This window comes from Crotalus tigris, unplaced genomic scaffold, assembly GCF_016545835.1.
Source record: "Crotalus tigris isolate CLP2741 ecotype Arizona unplaced genomic scaffold, ASM1654583v1 scf7180000018371.15429387391:27106975, whole genome shotgun sequence".
NCBI lineage: Eukaryota > Metazoa > Chordata > Lepidosauria > Squamata > Viperidae > Crotalus > Crotalus tigris.
The window spans coordinates 4,523,455-4,544,492 of record NW_024096970.1 but is presented as its reverse complement, the minus strand read 5'-3'; the positions used below and the strand labels follow the sequence as shown (position 1 = coordinate 4,544,492).

Here is a 21,038-nt window from a genome sequence, read left to right as displayed (position 1 = left end):
GCAGAAATAGCAAAAAGAAGAAAACAGGATGGAATGAGGTGAGGGAGAAAATAGATATAAATGGAAAAGACAGGAAGGACAAAGCTAGAGATGAGATGAGAAGAAATAACAGCAGAGAAGAAAAGTCCTCTTTAGTAATTTCAGAATAGGACTAATCTTAAAAGGCACCCATACTTTTCAGCAGTGATGCCTGCAATCATTTCAATCCGCTGCCATGTTTGTTTTTAGTAGCCTGTATATCTGGAGTAAAATATTGTCTCATTATCAGTAAAAAATGGTGAATAAATTTTAGAAATTTCATAGGCAAAAACTAATTCTAGCAATAGCACTTAGACTTATATAACCCTTCATAGTGTTTACAGCCCTCTCTAAGAGGTTTATAGAGTCAGTACATTGCCCCCAACAATCTGGGTTCTCATTTTACCGATCTCGGAAGGATAGAAGGCTGAGTCAACCTTGAACTGGTAGCAATCGACGGTCAGCAGAATTAGCCTGCAATGCTGCATTCTAACCACTGCATCACCACGGCTCATTTTAATGACATCATAGGATGTTTTTACCTAGGGCAGGGGTAGGCAACCTTGGTTCTTTTATGACTCTCTGGGAGTTGAAGTTCACGAGTCATAAAAGAGCCCAGGTTGCCTACCCCTAATCTTAGGGTATATTCTACAGGTCAGTTTTAAAACTGTTAAAAACAGCTATAAAGTCTGCTACATTTCACATTGGAGTATATTAAAATATAGTAGGGCTATTGTATTTTTTTTACTATTGTAAAAACCGCAGCTACCATTTTGTTGAAATTCTCTCAACTTTTCACATAGTTTATAGGAAATAAACTATTGGTGACATAATTCTGCATCTGCTTAAATGATTCCTTAATAATATTGAAAATATGGTCTAAAAAGAAACTTAAAATAACTCTGCCTTGATTCTGCATGGTGGAACAGAGTACAGAGGGAAATTCTCGCAGCTTTCAGGTTTCTGTTATTGTATCCTATAATGATAAAGCAGAATAAGAACAGTTCTTATAAAAACTGTTCCTTGACCTGACCTACATTGAAGGATTCATAGGGTTGTAGTGGTTTGGGTATAGAAACAAATACAATTCCAGGAAAGACAGTTGAGAGAAAATTAGTTAAATTGAATTATTAAAATTATTAAATTTTATAATTATTAAATTTAAATTACTTTAATTTAATTTTAATGTTTAAAAAGATGAGACTTTTCTTGAATTTTCTGTTCTTTAAAGGACTACTTGAATAATTAACATTATTACAAGGCCTTGTGTCTTTGAGCTGCCTTCTCAATCCAACGTTAAATGATATCCAATTGTATACCCTGAAATAGTTGCACTGCTGTCTAGGAATATTGTAATAGTGGTAGAGCAAGCGAATAGGGAGTGGACAAATGGGAGTTGCCTTTAAGTTCGGTAGGAAGAATCTAAACAATTTCCCCTCTAATTCAGCCTGGTTTTAGCTAACTTTAAAGTCTACAAAAAGAACCAGAAAAAATACGAGCAATGACTATTACTATTTTAAGAAGCAGGGACGTTTTAGTTGTGATCTGTAGTGTTTGTGGCAAGTTTTAGTTGTGATCTGTAGTGTTTGTGGCAAGTTTGTGCTCCTGCTCGAGAACAACTTGTGAAGACTGTAGTAATCCTTGAAAAAAGCACAAACTTATTGGAAAGCAAATGTCCTGTAGAGTGTCCAGAGATGACCTTGAGGCCGAAACATTCCTTAAGTCCTGAGAAACGAGATTGTATTTGGAAGAGACTCAGGCAGATGCTACCCCTGATACATTGAGGTGTAAAAGGCCAGAGAGGTAAAGCACAACCAGGCATGTAAGATTCTGGTACTATACTCTTTCTGAATAAAGTATAGCTCTAATCTTCCTATGGAATTGGTTTCCTGATCTGGTCTATCTTGTAGGGCTGACATGGCCATCCTTCAGTTCATAAGAGAGGTACAATGTTTTCAAGAAAATCAAGAAAGGATCTATGACAGAGATTGATAGGTGAGAAAAACCCAATTCTTTATAAGAAAGCAAAGAAATAATTGAAATAAGAGTCACAGAAGATACTTTGGACCATTGGAGCTAAGAAAACAGTGTTCAGGCCTTTGTAGGTTGAATTGGTTCAGAGCCTTTGGGAAAAGAAAAAAGGCTGGGATTGCTACAGATAATAGAATCCTAAAGAACAGAGGGGATGCAAATAAACCCTTCAAGAAGAGCCTCCTTGTTTTTGGTAAATCATGACTCACTACCAGGAAGAACTAGAACAGAAGTGTGTTCACTGGAACTAAAAATTTTTTCGTGTTCTTAGTATTAAAATTGCACCAGTTATCTGGTATCGGCATGCTTTACAGTAAGAAATACTCAAGCATTTCTCAAAAATGTTTCTTCAAGTCCAAATTCATTGCTCTCTAGTAGTAACTTAAGTTTTAATAGTAACTTAAGTTTTAATCTGAGATATATGCTACTGATTGTACTAGTGTGATCATTCCTGTGAAGGAATTATAAACTGTTTCTGTATGTCTATTCAATATAAATTAATATGATTTTTTCCCCTTTTAAATAGCTTTGATCTATTTAATGTAAATGTTATTTTGGCCATTTAGAAAGGCTAAATGGTGGAAATCAGAATCATAGCATAGGAGAAACATGTTAGACAGTCCCTTACAAAGACCCACATGTTATAGGGGATCCATCTATTACCTCAGCAGAACATATCTTTATAACGATGGATGAAGGTGGAATGTATGTAGTAGGCAGTTCATTCATTAGGAACCTAGATGAATTGTGGTAAGCCTTTTTTTCAAATTGTGGTTAGCTTACCTGATATTATAGTTATGAGTTAATAGCAGGGAGGAAGGACTTCTGGCTGTGGCCTACACTGACATCAACTGTATTTGAGAAATACAGTCCTGAAGTTGTAGACAATGGCTTTTTGAAAGGCATTGGCTTACATTATTTAATGTCTAGGAACAAAATGGTAAACAGCATTCTTAGATGACAAGAGAACTGAAGCCAGGGGTTGCTTGAATTCAAAGTCTTAGGCTGACTCTGCATGCCCAGACTAGAGATTAGATCCTCATAGGGAAAAATGGAGTACATGGTTTCCTATTCTTGTTTAGCCCTGTGAGAGCAGCAAAGTCTTCTTACATCTGTTGCTGGCTTTCTTTTCGTACTCTTTTTGGTACTGTCTCCTGGTTTGTCCTTTTGTCCTGAGTTGTTCTTTGGTCCTAGCCTCCTGCTTCATTTCTTCCCATCTTTCCACACATTTCTAAGCTGAAACTGAAAAATCTGAAACAAGTGATAAGTGAAAGGGCGATTGAAGTGAAATCTCATGACAGCTTTTGTTCTGGATAGCAGCCTTATCAGAACCTTTTATTTAAAGTAGGTGTTCTGGGGGTGCAGCTCTATGAGGCTAATTTTTAGCTTGCTGCCTCATGACCATTCTAACTAAACTGATAGCGCAGAGCTGTTTTCCTTGCCTTCTCAATCCAATGGCAAAACATTTCACACTTGAACAGTAGGACAGCAAAAACTATGCTAATCTCTTGGTTTATCCTTCCTACTGTGCTGAGATTCCATTTGCAATCATTTTGTGAACATTGTTTATATCTTCTGGATAAAATATGTCCTTCAAGGGACATTTCTAAGAGCATTTTTAGAATTCTGCTCTGACACAATGTTGCTGACTGTGTATTTTAATAAGGTTCAGAACAGCAGGCACAGATAGTGAACAAATCCCACTGTTTTTACTAGAATATAGTGGTACTATTGTTACAATATTAAAAAAAAGTTCTGAAATATACAGTTGCCATGTGAATACTTTAAATTTCTTAACACTTATTGTTTAGTGGGGGAAAAATGATTTCTCTCTTGCTTACCATTTTAAATTATAAAGAGGTTTCCTTTGAGATTCCCCCTTCCCCCCAGTTCAGGCAGAAATAAAAAGACACAAATTCTATAGGCTACCCCCTATAAATAATGAGGTCACATTCTTGCCCTTCTCCTTCCTCTTTTTCCCTAACCCTTAAATCTGATTTCAGTTAGTTTACAGCCATCAAGTTCAGTCAGATGGTCAAATCATATATGTTTCAAGTGTTCAGGAGTTCTTTCTCAGAATTTGGACCTAGTTGAAAGAAGATAATTTTTCTAAATACTTTCTAAATAAACCTGACAAAACACCACATGGACAGAATCACCACACATTATAAAATTGAGTTTTCATATATCAAGCTTCTAATTGCCAGACTTAACCTTCAAATTGCACGTTTAGAGCTTGTATTATATTTTTCTTTTGCAGGGATCATTCCTAAATAATTAGGTTGGGACTGTAGTGTTGCTGGCTGAGTCTAACTTTTATTTTTTTCCCATCCTGCTATTTGTCTTGCTCATTTATCAAGTTAGTGGTTTTCAAAAAGAACCAAGATGAAAACAAGCCCTTCCCTCTTTTAAAGAAAATAATAAATGAGTCTCTTTTTTGATTAACTCCTTCCTGGATTAATCACACAGATTATCATAGCCAACCATGTAAAGACAAATTCAACCTCATTAAGGGATCTGAACTGTAGCAGTTCCTAGAATATTGCTGAAAAAGGATGTTATTCTGGAAACATTCTTCTTTTCTTTCACAGAGGCTTTTTGTGCCATTATTAAAGATTCTGATGTACCCAACCCATCTATGATCCATATTCTTTTATTTTTATATTGTCCCCCTTATAAATTTGTATTTCAGGCACTTACACTGATTCATTCTAACTAAGTTGTTCAGAAGACATGATACACAGGTAGCAAGCCTTCCAGTATTTTACTAATCTTCTTCCTGTTAGTTATATCTGTGTCCCAAGGTTTTTTATTAAAATTAAGTCCAGGATCCAAACTGTAATGGGTGCAAATATATATAGCACATGGTTGGCCTACTAAAAACTCTCCTTCTTTATACAAAATACAAAATGATGTAAAGTAATACAAAAAAAAAGAGACCTGAGGTTCTAGAAAGAGTTCAGAGAAGAGCAACAGATTATGAGGAGTCTGGAGGCTAAACCGTATAATGAACTATTGGAGGAATTAGGCATGTCTAATACACAGTGCCAGTGTATTCTGTCTGTATGCACATTTGCACAATAATGATCATACAAGGCCTTATGTACAAGGGATGTTGAAATCCAGTGCATTAAGTCCATGATACATTTACCATGTTAAAGCCAGTGGCTTAATTTATCAAATAATATCTGTGCCACGTGAAATAATCATACAACTGTTGAAGGAAAAGTCTTCATCATGATTCAGTCCAAGCCGGGAATAAACAACATGGCGACTGCTTTAGAAAGAAGGTTGCAGTTTATTGAAAAGGAGAGCCAGACAGAAAGATGGCTCTGGAAGAAAAGAGAGAGAGCACATGTAGGGAGTGGGTTTTTATACCATCTGGGGCTCTTGAGGTGGTTTCATGTTCCTGTTTGAGGCTTTGTATTTCCTGTGTCATGTATTTTGACTGAGTCTGGGTGTGCCTTTTGGCATCTGTGGGTTAATCCTATTATGTCCTGTCTTAGAGTTTGTATGTAGATTTTAGGTATCTGTCTTCCTAACCTTCTAGCTGGAGGCCTCCAACCTTTCTGGATTATTTACATCTACATGTTTAATGAAGAGAAGGACAAGGGGGGACCTGATAGCAGTGTTCCAATATCTCAGGGGCTGCCACAAAGAAGAGGGAGTCAAGCTATTTTCCAAAGCGCCTGAAGGCAGGACAAAAAGCAATGGATGGAAACTAATCAAGGAGAGAAGCAACCTAGAACTAAGGAGAAGTTAGAACAATTAACCAGTGGAACAACCTGCTTCCAGAAGCAGTGAATGCTCCAACACTGGAAGTTTTTAAGAAGAAACTGAACAGTCATTTGTCCAAAATGGTATAGGGTTACCTTCCTGAGTAGAGGGTTGGACTTGATGACCTCCAAGGTCACTTCCAACTTTTTATTATTATTATTATTATTATTATTATTATTATTATTATTATTACATTTCTACAGAGCTGGTTTCTGCTTGGGGGACGGAGACTTGGGGCTATTAAGAAAAAATTGGATATGCTTTTCTGCCTCTTTAAGATCCTTTGAGGAAATATAATATTTTTCCCTTTTAATATTTCCTTCTCTGACTTCCCACACAACCATTATTGGTTATTCATTTTCATTGGCCAAGATTATGTTATCAGGATCTATATTTTCAAGGATCTCTGTTACCCTGGTGCAAACTATTGAGTGTTTCAAACCTTTTTTTTTTATTATTGGATTTTCTCTTTAGGAGAGGGTGTTTCCCTAATTTCAGTTTTAGTTTTTTGCAAGAATCTCAGCAATGTTTATACTTTTCAGAGTTAATTTACCATACAAATATTTTCATATATGATAATGAGTCCTTGCAATATAGTCTCATAATATAATATATAAGGCAATGCAATGCATATTTTTTATAAAAACATGCATGGACAACAGCAGTATGCTAATGAGATTTTTTTTTTTCTCATGGGAATGTCAAATCTCAAAAAGAATTATATTCTAGATAAGCCTGAGAACAGTAAGAGTTACTAAATGCTAGCATTCTGTTGTCCATTGTTTCTCTTATCATTTAATCGGGTCTGTTCCTCTCATTCAAAACTGCAGACAGTTTTACTTCTGTTTGTTTTTGCTGGCTCCCTTCTGACCTTCTCCTTAATAAAAGAATTGATCACACTGAGCTGATGCAGTAGCAACGTTCATATGGATTGATTTCTTTTTTTTTAATGTTAAACAGAGTTTTATTCAAGAGCATGTCATAACTGCCTTTGTGTTTTCTTTCTCTACGAGATGTTTATATTGTCAATGTTTACTAATCTGAATGGAGTGATTACGTAATCAATTCAGTGTTTGCATCTCTCAGGATTTTGTTTTAAATTGCAGCATGTATATTTTTTCCACAGCAAATATTGTATTTATTTTTGATCTTGTTCATTCTGCATTATATCTTTACTGGATAGTCAAACCCTATGTTTTAGTCTCAGTTGGAATCTCTTTGTTCAATTTTTATTCCTGATAATTTAAACATGAAATTCCAAAACTTTGTTTCTATAGCAACTAACATGGCTTACTCCAGGGCTAGCATTTTCTTTTAAGTAAGGGTGAAAACCAGCAAGACCCATCAGTAAGCAGAATGTTTATTGCTAGCAGAATAAATTCCTTCACTCTCTATTATATCCAAATGCCCTCAAATCTGTTTTCTGTACATTTAGGTGGACAGAAATAGAGGACTCTCCTACAAAACTGAATATGCCCTAATTTTAGTCATGACTTTCATAAAGGAATAACTATTTTGAGTGAATTTAAATCTTCAGACTCAAAATCAGATGAATTGCACATGCACCAGATTTGAACATTTTTTTCTTTTTTCCCAACAAAGTTTTCACTGAGAGCAGACAATATTAGAAGTCATACTAGATCTGATTCCTTCTAGGTCATGTATGTGGAACTTCAAATTTATATTTATTTGTATATTTTTCTATATATCTTTTGGGAACATGCATGTACAGGTAGTCCTCAACTTATAACCATTCATTTCATGATCAAAGTTACAACAGCACTGGGAAAAGTGACTTATGACCGATTTTCACACTTATGACTGTTGCCACACCCCATGGTCACGTGATCTAAATTCAGGTGCTTGGCCCCTGGGGTGTATTTATGACAGTTGGGCTATCTCAGGACCATATGATCACTATTTGTAGCCTTTCCAGCCGGCTTCTGACAAACAGTCAATGGGGGAACCAGATTCGCTTAATGGCCAAATGATTCACTTAACAACTGTGGCAAGAAAAGTCATAAAATGGGGTAAAATTCTCTTACCAACTGCCTTGCTTAGCAATGGAAATTTTGGGCTCAATTATGGTTGTAAGTCAAGGACTATCTGTAAATGATAGTATCTTAGAAGTATGGTCTCAAAAAAAAAATATGTTTTCTCTAACAGTTTTGTCTTACCAATTGATCAGACTATTCTCCTTGTTTGGGGCACAAGCCCTGCAAAATTGAATTTACAAGGAAGCATTCTCTGTCATTGCCCTCTTTTCTGAAATACTGTGCTTTAAGAAATGTTAGGGCCCCCTGCATACTGGGAATTCAATAAAGCCATTACTATTTGGCTATTTCAGCAAGCCTGAGAGACTTGAAAGATAGCATGGTTCATTCCTGTTGGGAAATATTTGTGAGTTTCCTGATGCTCCCCCCCCATTTTGATTGTAATTGTTGCTTTGTTATAATTTGATATTTTTAATCTGGCTACTGCATGAAGTACGTGAGCCCCTCAGAGTCCATTTTTAATTGGAGAGGCGTATAAACGTAGCAGATAATTAAACAATGAAGAGCTCAGTTCTTCATATCTTTTGCTTCTCTTTGTATCCCTTACTCTGTTCTGACAAACTTAAGGTTGTGTTGGTGCCTTCAGGACTGGAATGTTTCATAAATACTAAGTAGAGCCCAAGAAACATTAGGAATTTTGATTTATGTAGTGGAATACCTTTGAAAGGTATCTGAAAGAGAGAAATAAGGATGGGATCAGAGACTTTGCAGGAAAAGAGGATTTCTACATGGTAAGATAAAGGCCAAATTACAAAGTGAATCAGAAGAAACTGGTCAAGGAGAGATTAGAGTTGGGGTGGGGATGAAAAAGGAGAGATTACATAATATTTATTTATTTATTTATTTATGAGACTTATATACCGCTTTAAGTGCAAGCACTCCCTAAGCGGTGTACACCAGTAAGCAATGTATATATATATTTACATTGCCCCCAACAATCTGGGTCCTCATTTTACCTACCTCGGAAGGATGGAAGGCTGAGTCAACCTTGAGCCGGTGAGATTTGAACCGCTGACCTGCTGAACACAGTCAGCTAAAGTGGCCTGCAGTACTGCACTCTAACTGCTGTGCCACCTCGGCTCTTATACCCTGGAAAACTTGCCTGGGAAAGGAATTTCTCAGTGGCATAGTGACTTTAATAGCCGGTCATTGTTCAAGTAAGATCCAAAGGTTTAGACCAGTGTTTCTCAACCTCAGCTACTTTAAAATGTGTGGATTTAAAATTCCCTGAGCAGGGAATTTGGGGAATTGAAGTCCACATATCGTAAAGTTGCTAATACGGAATATTAGCAGGTAGTCCTCAACTTGTGACTACAATTGAACCCAGAATTTGTGTTGCTAAGTGAAACATATGTTAAGTGAATTTGCACCTTTTTATGACCTTTCTTGGCACAGTTGTTAAGTGAATTACTGGCAGTTGTTAGGTTACTGACATGGTTATTAAGTGAATCTGGCTTCCCTATTGATTTTTGTTAGAAGGTTGCAAAAGCTGGTCCTATGATCCCAGGACACTGCAGCCATCATGAATATGAGTCAGTTGCCAAGTGTCAGAATTTTGATCATGTGGCCATGGGGATGCTGCAACCGTCGTAAATAAGAGAAATGGTCAGAAGTCACTTTTTTCAGTGCCATTGTAACTCTGAATGGTCACTAAACAAACTGCTGTAAATCAAAGACTACCTGTACTGAAAAAATGAGAGTCATGGGCAACTTGGAATCTGACAGGGAGTCTTCCACATAAAGAAAAATGTGCAGATTATAGTCAAAGCAATTAAAGTTAGTTTTAGGATCCAAAATCAGCTACAAGCCCAAAATAAAAATAAATTGATTTCTTCCAGTTGAAGGAAAAACGGCTGGCTGTACTTTCCTCGACAGAGAAACACTGTTCATAGATCACATATTTCAGTTGTCAGTCAAAGAGTGACAATGTGTTGTCTGTAATTCAAGAGACTAGAGAGATATTTAAGCATTTCTAGGATACCCTTTTCTATTTCAATACAACTTTTGTCAGATAAGTTGGAGTCTGAGAGGCCAACATGGGTAGTTATGAAGAGATAAAATAGAGGTAACAATTTCAATAGAGATTTCAAAACTGAAGTCAGATTTATTAGCTGCATAGATTTACTGTAGTGTAGATATAGTCCAGGCCATGGTTTTCCCAGTTGCAATGTATGGCTGTGAAAGTTGGACCATAAGAAAGGTTGAGCGCCAAAGAATTGAGGCCTTTGAACTATGGTGCTGGAGAAGACTCCTGCGAGTCCCTTGGACTGCAAGGCGTTCAAACCGGTCAGTCCTAGAAGAGATCAACCCTGACTGCTCTTTAGAAGGCCAGATCCTGAAATTGAAACTCAAATACTTTGGCCACCTAATGAGAAGGAAGGACTCACTGGAGAAGGGCCTAATGCTGGGAAAGATTGAGGGGAATAGAAGAAGGGGACGACAGAGAATGAGATGGCTGGATGGAGTCACTGAAGCAGTAGGTGTGAACTTAAATGGACTCCAGAAGATGGTAGAGGACAGGAAGACCTGGAGGAACATTGTCCATGGGGTCGCGATGGGTCGGACACGACTTCGCAATTAACAACAACAACAACAACAAGATAACACGAAGTATTTGTAAACATGTATTTTCCCTCTTAAAACAGTTATTTTCATTTAAGCAATATTGAAAGAATGTTTAACAATATGGTTGTTTCAAGCAGTTTCATATAAAACAGAATAATTCTATTTCTATATTGAAAAGAAATATATATTATATAAAATTTTAAATAATATTTCAAGGCAGGAAAGTGCATGACCATGCATTATAAACCTTTTATATGTAAACTTGTACCATTAAATTAATGTGTGATACGTGATACGTGAGATATATGGATATTTTGCTTTCATTTCCCAGAAACCAGCAAATATTCTAGTAATGGGAGAAGGTTCTGAAAGAGGAAGAGTTAAGATAGGTAAGTTTTATAATTACCCATATTTATAAATTTAATTGCAATAGAACTTAAACAGAAATCCAAAGCAAAGCATCTCAATCACACTTACTTACAGATGGTATAGATAGTTGGGTCTAAAGCAGGGGTTCTCAACCATGGCAACTTTAAGACTTGTGGACTTTAACTCCCAGAATTCCTCAGCCAGCAAAGCTGGCTGAGGAATTCTGGGAATTGAAGTCCACAAGTCTTAAAGTTGCCAAGGTTGAGAACCCCTGGTCTAAAGGAAAGCTTATAGGAGAATGTGAGAAAGGAAAATGACTTTCCTGTATCCATTCAGGAGCCTCCAGAATCCAGCTGAATGTGATAAGAGGTGGGTAAGTAAGGTGTCAAATAATATGGGAGAAAGTCCCGTGTTCTCAGGAGAACAGTAGCAACTTGTACTTCATTTAATTAGAGACAATACCATAAAAAGAATGTGCCGCGCTGGTATACGGAGTAAGTGCAAAAACAAACATTTAGAATTATTCAGTTATTATAAAATATATAATAAGTTGCTAGGATAGGTTGTTATTACCTTTAAAATTTCTAGGCTTCTTCCAAAACCCCCAGAAATATCTAATGGAAAGTGTGCCACGGGTAAAATACAGAAGAGAAACTTCTGTGTATATTAATAGCAGGAAATTGTTTGGAGCGATGGATATATGAACCAGTTTTGAGGATATGAGTAGGAGTAGATTCTGCTGAAGCAGTAGTAACAATGCATGTTAAAGACTGGTGTTACCAGTTTCTCTGACTCTTGGAGCCACTGAAAGTGAGCAGTTAAAACTGGGTATACTTCTTCAGCTATGATTGAACGTTTAAAAGCTTGAAGATTTCAACTCTGTGGGTAAAGTTTACTTTTTCTGTGGATCAGTACCAAAACCTGCCATATCTCAAAATTTGTTACTTGCCTATCTCTACAGAGCAATTTATAGCAGAATTGTACAAGCTGTTTACTTGAGATTAATTATTAGTTATCATGAGGCTTCACTCCAGACACCGCAATAGATCATTACTCTCCAGATATTGAACTGCATATTCATTAACTTGCTTATTGTGAAAATTCATAGACATTACATGACTACATTAGCTTTTTTATTAGTTTTAATGAAGTCATAATTGCACAGAAGATGTTTTGCTTCAAGTCTCTTTCTGTGTCTTTGGGATTTAAATTCAAGGCCTTTCCCCCATATTTTTGGAGAATGGAAATTTGGCCATTTGCTTCATGGTTTTGAGATCAGTACTGATGAATTGGTTCACTCTGACCTGAGACTCAACCTGTTCCTGCTTTACCAATTTCATTTTTAATGTGTACTTTTATATTTATCATGCTTTAATTGATGATATCAGTAGCAAAAAAGACAAAATTGCTAGTAAAATGTTTCATGGCACAGACACTACTTTTTTCCTGCAAAAATGTTGTCATCAATCAGAATTGTGAATGTGAACAAAATCTCAATGTATTACATTCCATAATGAGATGTATGTAGCACCTAGGTCAGCGGTTCTCAACCTGTGGGTCGGGACCCCATTTGGGGTCGAACGACCATTTCACGGGGGTCGCCAAACAAGGCTGTCTGCCATTTTTTCCCTCTTTTCTTTGGCCACGCCCTTGGCACCCGGTGATGTATAAGTGGTTGGGGGTCACCACAACATGGGGAACTGTATAATGGGGTCACGGCATTAGAAAGGTTGAGAACCACTGACCTAGGTTGAGACACAATTCACTTGTGTTTAGTATAGAACATAAATGCTTTTAAAGTCCCTTCTATCCAAATGTTGCCATTTTGAAGCCTAAAAGCCATGCAAACCAAGGTGTAAACTGTAATTTATGCTTAACACCTGCTTACATCAGTCCTTACCAGTACATCTCATTTACCTTGCTTTATTCAAAACTGCTTTTGTAAATTGTTCAGATAACTCATTTAGTGTAAAATAGAAAAGCCAGGTTTTTTTTTGACAGATGCTTATTAAATTGTACAAAACTACTCATATTTTGATTATATTGGTTTCCAGTGTGTTGCTCAGATCATTTCATGGTACTGTTTTTTTTATCTATAAAGCTCCAGAGCTTTTAGTAACCAACAGTTGTATTACTTATAGAATTTATCAGTCTCACCTAATAAATGTACAGACATTTCTAACATTCTCTTTTCACTTTGTCGTTATGGGGTACTGAGTGTAGATTAATGAGAAAGAAAGAAATGTCAGCAAATATAGAATCAGGCTGCAGCATAACAAAGTTAGCAAAAGTGAAGGGGTTCTGAATACTTTCTGAATGCCCTGTAGGTGCTTCATTTGTGCTCTGCACGCCATGAAGCATATTTTTGGTCCTGACTGTCATGAATATCTGCCTTTTATGTATTTTATGCTAGATATTAAAATCTTTGACTGTATAAGTTTTATATCAAGTCTATTAATCTGAACAAGAATATAAATTTGTTTTAATAATGATGAAGTATTTGGACTTGCACAAATCAGTTATATTTCTAATAGCTACCCAGAATATTTTTTTTGGCTAAATTATGACATATTTGATATAATATAGTAAATAATGGTGTTGTTCAAGTCAACACACATGTTCAAAAGTACTCATACTCAGTTTATGATGTTAAGGGAGTGGCAATAGGGAATGTTTGTAGCTCCTAACACGGATGAAATGCATTTATAATTTAAAATTTTGAGTAATATGTTCAGGATTATCAGCAATGTTAGCATATTGTACATGCAAATACATTGTTTGGGATGTGGAGTAAGCCAAAAAAAGGGGGGGGGGAATAAACTAGCTAATATCCTCAAACAGGTCCTATAGGAAAGTTCTAGATGTCAGCAATGTAAGATTGTGTACTTCACCTAGCTTTGAGATCAGTGAGGCATTGATAATATCAAGAATAGCAGTATAGAAGAATTTACTTTAGAAAAATTTTGTTTGGTGTAATACAGATACTGGTTATTTTGCAGCTGATATGGGTTTTGCAAGGCTATTCAATTCTCCTCTTAAGCCGCTGGCAGACCTTGACCCAGTTGTGGTGACATTTTGGTACAGAGCTCCAGAATTGTTACTTGGGGCAAGGCACTACACAAAGGCAATTGGTAAGTGTTTTGATTTAAAAACTATACCTCAATAATTACCAGAATTATCAATGTGCAGAATAAATGTAAGAGTTATAAAGCTATTAAATAGACCTATGTTTTAAATATCTACTCCATTTCAGAAATAAAACTCAGTTTTGTTAATTCATACAAACTAAAGCATGCCATAGTACCACTATTTGTTTCACAAATATTTTGAATGCATTTCTATCAGACTTAATTTTTTTTTATTCCAAAAATATCCAACTGCCATTTCCTTTTCTGGTCTCCCAGTATAAAAGATCCTGTGTTTTAGCTCATCTCTATCCAGAAACCTTCTGTATCTGCAGGAAAAAGAGCAAAATGTTCTTATCAAATCATTTCCTCTGCCTACCTTCGCCAATCTGGGTTGTCCAAAGGGACTGCAATTTCCAGGTTCTCCAGCCAGCATGAGCCCTTGAGAATTCTGGGGTTGCAGTTCTGACAAATTTTGATGGTGCCTGGTTGAAGAAGATTTTGCTTTTGCTGATAATTTTAAAACCTTGCAGGAGTTGAACAGTTGAAGAATATACTATGCTGATGCAGCCATATAAAGTCATGTTCCTATAACGGTCACTTAGTAACCATCTTCTATTTTATCTATCAATTTTATTTGATTGACTGAACTGCCTGAACCCTGCAGAACCATTATCTACATTAATTACATCACTGCTTTCAGAGATCATCCTCCTTTGTTGTTAGCTATCTCATATATTTAATTCCTTTTTATTTCTCATTCCCTTTCCACACTCAGAGTTGCATTGTTTTCCTGGGAAAGAATAGCCCATGGGTATGATTCTGTCAGGGATTAATATACATAAAAAAGATGCTCAGGAATGACATAGAGACAGCTAAACAGTGAGGGAACCTGTGGTACAGATAGTCTCTCTTACTTGGGTTGTAAAAATGCAGAATTCTGAATGTCCTTCAGGTCCTCCTATTTCTATGATATATTCAGGTTCTTCTATTACTGTTTCTATGATCTATTAATGAAATCACTATACATGCTTTAGAGACACTGCCATTGAACTCTATTGCCTAGTGCAGGGGTAGGCAACCCAAAACACTCAAAGAGCCACTTGGACCCATTTCCCACCGAAAACAAAACACTGGGAGCCACAAAACCCTTTGATATCTAAAATAAAGGTAACACTGCATATATCCTTTTTTACCAATATATATCGTAAAGGTAAAAAAGGGTATATGCAGTGTTATCTTCATTTTAGATGTCAAAAGTGTCTCTCTCTCTCTCTCTCCTTCCCTCCCTCTCTTTCTGCCCTTGGTCTGCCAGTCCTCTTCCCCCACTCTCTTTCTCTCTCTCTCTCTCTCTCTCTCTCTCCCTCCCTCCCTCCCTCCCTCTCTCTCTCTTTCTTTCTCTTTCTCTCCTTTTCTTTCCCTCTCTCTTTCTCTCCCTCTCTCTCTCCCCCCCTCTCCCTTTCTCCGATCTTCTGCTCACCTGGCGAGCTGGCTTCAAGGTGTTCTCCAACAAGCTCAGGGATAGGCAACCTCAGCTCTTTTATGACTCATGGACTTCAACTCCCAGAATTCCTGAGCCAGCATAGCTGGGTTAGCTAGCTCCCTGCCCTTCCTGCTTCCTGCAGAGACGCAGCCAAGGCAGGAGCCCCACCCAGTAAGCTTTTCAGCTCGTAGGACAGGGGTGTCAAACTCAATTTCGTTGAGGGCCGCATCAGCATTGCGGTTGCCCTTGGGGGGTGGGGGGGCAAGGTGGGTGCAGCCTACTGGTTGGGTGTGGATGGAGTGGGTGTGGCCTACTGGGTGGGCGTGGTCAGCTCTACATCATTCGCGTCAAGGGTGCCTGTGGGGGTCTGGGCAGGAATGGGACACATCTGAGGGTCTCTGGCAGAAGGAGGTGGGACTGGGGCAAGCGCCAAGGCATGGTCCATTTCTTCATTGCTCACAAAGGGTGACACCTCCCCAGCATGCACCCAGGGGGCGGGGCCGACACGGCAGGGGTTGGTTCCTCGCTGTTTCTAGACGGCCTTATGGAGCTAAGACTGAATGCGTTTCAGCATAGATGCCCACCACAAAATTGTACCTTGGTTCCCGGCCGGCCTGGGCCAGGGCCAAGGCAGCAGGGGCCATTCCCTCACTGTTTCCAGGATGGCGTCGTGGGCCACATGAAACTACTTTGCGGGCTGCATCTGGCCCCTGGGCCTTGTGTTTGACATGTCTATCATAGGAGAACACTGTGAGTCCATTCTCTTTTTTTTACACACACACACACACAGAGAGAGGGGGGGGGGACAGAGGGTCAGAAGAGGCTGGGATCTGCAGGGGAAGGCTCACAGAGCCACATGTGGCTCCAGAGCCGCAGGTTGCCGACCTGTGGCCTAGTGTATAAATGTATTAGTAATTCTTATTTCTAAAAGAAGAAATATGTATGTGGGAAAAGAAGGACCAAACAATTTTTTTTATATTTCCCATCTCCATTCTGTCATGCTTCTTTTCTCATTGTCCATGCCCTTTTCAAAGTAACATTATTATAAATGTGATCCTGTGTACATGTACAGAATATTGAACTTAAATATGAGACATGGATTTTAAAAAGTAATTTTCCTCTATTCCAAATCCTGAATCCTAGTGGTTAAGAAATATTCTGTGTGTAAAATAGTCTTGTTTCACTAATCTTGTACTTTTAAGAAATGTTTAAATGTTCTTTGGGACAGGGAGAGAATGAGCTTCCAGTTTCTCTGCTTGCCTTTCTTTTCTTATTGGTTCTATGTTTCTAATCTTACAACATCAGAAAATAAATCATTTATAGGTCTACTCTAAACATTCTTATTATCTTTGCTGATCCAAAATGAATACCCCAGAGCTATGTCCATTACTGAAAAATATCCAAAGTTTGTCTGAAAAATACTAACTTTCTTTAAGCGGTTAGGGGAACGGGAACAGTTTAATTTCCAGAGGTCTCATGTTCCCATTCAAGGTCATTAGAGATGAGTCTAACCTGTTTTTTGATAGAAGACTTAATATTAGACTTAATATTTCTTCCTTGCCTGTAGAGGAACTTACTTCCCTTCAGTGTTTTGAATTCAGCTGTGTGTTATTTAATTTCTCCGTTGCATATTCCACTGTAACAGCCAACTTGCAATTGATAAAACATACAAGGATGGAAGAATAAGGTATAAACATTTGATATTACACATGTCAGACACAGGAAAGCAAATCCACTCATGAAAAGTCCAAGTCAACAACTTTATTGTATTCTGTTTATATTACAAGATTCTCCCCAGACTGCTTCCCTTCCCAAGTGGGAACAACTAGATAAGGTTCCATGGAACACGGGGGGGGGAGGACACAGACTTGTGCCTCTTGTGGCTACACAAGGACTCAAGGCTAGTTCACTGTTTGATCCCTTCTCCCTGCCTGACTGGGAATTTCCTATTAGTACGGTAATATAACTCACATGTCAGCCCTTGGGTCACTTGAATATACTGTATTAATCTATTTCTTTTCCTAAATAAAATGGGAACATTGGGCCTGTCTTCTGATACCCAGAGAAATACTTAATAATAAGTCAAACTATTGTACTTGATCAATGCATTCTCCAACACTGTCAGTTCTTATTGGAATAGGAAATTTATAACTTCTGATTCGCTGTTGTAGAAAGCAATCAAACATAGAGGACTTGAAGGACAGAAGGAAGAGCCACTATCAAGGAAACAGTCAGATAAGTGGGCTTGAACCCAGACCAAGAAAATAATTTGGGAAAATTTCTCATACAAGGCCTAGATAAGATGTGGGGACGGACACACTGACCTGGAGATAACAAGGTAGCTATTGGCCTGCAACGTAAAGCAGACTTAGGAACCAATGCCGTATAGGTCAACACTATTTTTACTGTGACTACTATAATAATAGAATCTTGCAAGTCTGAATGTGTTTTTGCCAGCACCTAACTTTATTGTCTGAAGGTAGGAGCAGCTTGAGACATTTTCTCGAGTTATTTTCTTGGCCCAGAGTCATATGCTGCTCTTTTTGCTTACTTATTTAAAAGATACACCCACTAACCTTTGGGTGAGGTTTCAGAATTACATGCAGAAACAAGATAATACTTTAAATATGTAAAATGCAATCATTGGTGAGGGAAACGAAACAAAGATGTAGAATGCAGATGAACAGGACTGAATTGGACAAAAACAGGTTAAAGCTAATTATCAAGCTTATTTTGGGAGGGTGAATAATTTTTCACTAATGTTGAATTCTTCACAGTTTTGTCCTGCAGGGACTTTTCAAATACTTTTTATAGACTAATTAAAGGGGGAAAATCCCAGCTGAACTCTTGATTACCTGTTGCACATGTCTGTTAGGGATACGATTGCTTAGAGTGCCATGATCTGGACTTCATGACTCATGCAAGCCATTATTGTTGAAAAGTTTGTGAAGCAGCCACATGAGCCTAATAAATGATGTGACTGCTTCAACACTTCAAAGAGAGATGCTTTGAGTACATTCCCAAAGCACCTCTTTACAACAAATTGTACAACCATAGTATCTTTATTTCCCTTCAGAGGACTTGTAATCAATTTCTTCAGCAGTCCTGTGAAAGTTTCCTTCTTAATATACTTTCATTGTCAAGTTCTATCCAATTTGGTAAATTCAGAAATATTGTACAGCAATTGCTTTTCTTAGGTTTGGGACTTGATCAGCAGATATTAATATTTAATCTGCACTTGACCATAGAGCTCACTGGTGATTTTGGATCAGTCACTCAATCTCAGCCCAATCTATTTTATCAGGTTACTGTTGTGAGGATGAAATTAGGGGAAACTTCATATAAAAAGCCTTGAACTGTTAGAGAGAGGTGAGATTTAAATCCTTCATTCAGATATTGATTCATTGAATTCCTTTAACTTGTACTTAGTTGATTTGGCACATGGAAAATGTAGCATTTCAGAAAATATATTCTATTACTTCGAGTATCCAATTTAGCAACTTAAATTTGCCCTTCCAGAGTTTCAAAATTACACTTTGTTTTCACACTAGTGATGCTGGTATGCAGTCTGATTTCTTCTACATCTCCATCCTATGTCTATTAGCTGTAATGAAAGTGCAGAAATTCTATTTCATGAAATCCAGACACAGAAAGATTAAAAAGACACATTAGTAGATCTGTCCATCTAGATAATGGGCAGAAACAATTGAAACCCAGAAAAATAAGAGACCAAGAAACCAATCAAGAAGGTCAATATCCCCTCAGGGCTTTAAAAATGGGAAAGACAACCTCCATTTTGTCTTTGCTTTTGTCTTCAGTATTTTTTTTTTCCATTAAGGCTGGCTGAAGACAAGGTAAGAGCAAAGCCTCTAGACAGCAATTACCAAGCTGGATACCAAGTGTTGCCTCTAGCAGCAGTTACCAAGTGAATTTGGACAGCAAGCTAACATCAGTGAAGCTGGTTGTAGTATAGATCCTGCTCTTGTGAGAAGCAGGTGGGGGAGGAAGAGTTCAATTTATGTGCAAAAGGTAGGTGTTTTTACCCTTGAGTAGCATTAAACTTCTTGAACTCCACATGATTTTTGCTTCTTTAGCTCAACAACTATTTGGGGCTTGACAATTTTGTTTTATGGGCTGAGATCTAGGTTATGTGAATCTGTTTTAGAGTGTGTGCATTTGTTGAGATCCAGGATCTGATGGAGCATTCCTTTCAGGAAATAACTGTCTATTCCTTTTTTTTTCTTTCAAACTTTCTTCTATTGGTGTGTCTTGAACCTAGATATAATAAAAATGGAAAGTTCTTAATGAGCCAGAGGGTCTCATTCTGGGAAAGGAATCTAGCTTTTAGCACAGATCTCCAGCATCTAAAAGAACAGGGTTATAACTTGCATATTGGTAAACCAGCAATAGAAGGGGATTTTCCTGGAGTAACATGGCTGGTAGTATTCATAGTTGACTGTGCTAAAGAATTGTAGGGAGAATTGGCAGAATCGTGGAAGTTGGTTTTGGAGACCCATTGTGGGAATGCATGGGATTTCAAACTATCACATTTTTAATGCATTATTCTGACCCATTTATATAAACTGACTTTATAGGAAATCTTCAAGCTGTTCATTATCCAGAAGATGGATACTGTGTAAGGACTTTATTCTTCTTTGCAATTGATATAGATTGTAACTAGTTGGGAACAGTCCTGCTAGATTTTGTAAAATTAAAATAAATGTATTAGATTTTCCTAATAAAATAAATGCATTTTATTTTCTCAGTTTGCTTTTCCAGCTGTCCTGGCTAATCCTTGACTTGACTGTCATAGATTGCAACCTTAAATTGAAGCTTTGGAAGTCCTCTCTCTTAGCTCCTGTTGACTCCCTAGAGCTTTCTGTTCACAGTTTGACACCATCTGTTATCTCCAGCTAAGAGATGCTTAGCTTTGTCTTACCACAGACTCCAGATAATAAGCTGGCTAAGTTTGTGGATGATATCAAACAATTCAGAGCAGAAAATGTGATTATGAAAAGATTCTGAAGGGTCTCTTTAAACTGGGGTGAATGGTCATCCACATAGCAAACAGAGTAAATTTAATTAAATGTAAGGCAACACACATTGCCAAAACTCTTGTCTGAACATCCACTGATGTGGTCTGAATTGCCTAAAACTAAGAAAAGTATTTTGAAGCCACAACTTAGTAAAGGTGTTGGGCAACAGCTAGAAAAAAAGGCAAATTCTGTACTAGGGATCATTAGGAAAGAGATTGCAAGTAAAACTGCTAATTTTGTAAAATAGGATAGGATAGGATAGGATTGTGGGTTTTCACGCGCCCAGCGGGTCTCCCATGAGTGTAGAAGAAAGGACATGAACACGTGGTTTCCTCGGGATGAGAGCCCCAAACAAAGCCGAAGCATCCCTTTTATTGCGTTACCGGAAGGCGGGTTTATATGCACCTTGTGACCACATCACACCAATCACATTGTTATAACACAGCATATTAGCATATTGCATGTGCTACAGCTTTGTTACAGCTGTTGCACCCGGCACCGCACCAAACACATTCCTTTGCACCGCACGGCACTTCTTGGTATTCTCCCGAATTTCTTGACTTCCGACTTCCTTATACCT

The 21,038-nt window shown here is 37.6% G+C and overlaps 1 protein-coding gene across 4 annotated transcripts in view; it reads left to right on the top strand.

The window, feature by feature from the left end:
- Positions 1-21,038, top strand: part of CDK19 (cyclin dependent kinase 19) — a 98,102-nt gene that overhangs the window by 51,361 nt on the left and 25,703 nt on the right. For all 4 annotated transcript variants that reach the window (XM_039351193.1, XM_039351195.1, XM_039351194.1 and 1 more), the window contains 2 exons: positions 10,777-10,834; positions 13,814-13,945. In XM_039351193.1, the coding sequence (XP_039207127.1) occupies positions 10,777-10,834; positions 13,814-13,945 (190 nt within the window). The remainder of the gene's footprint in view (positions 1-10,776; positions 10,835-13,813; positions 13,946-21,038) is intronic.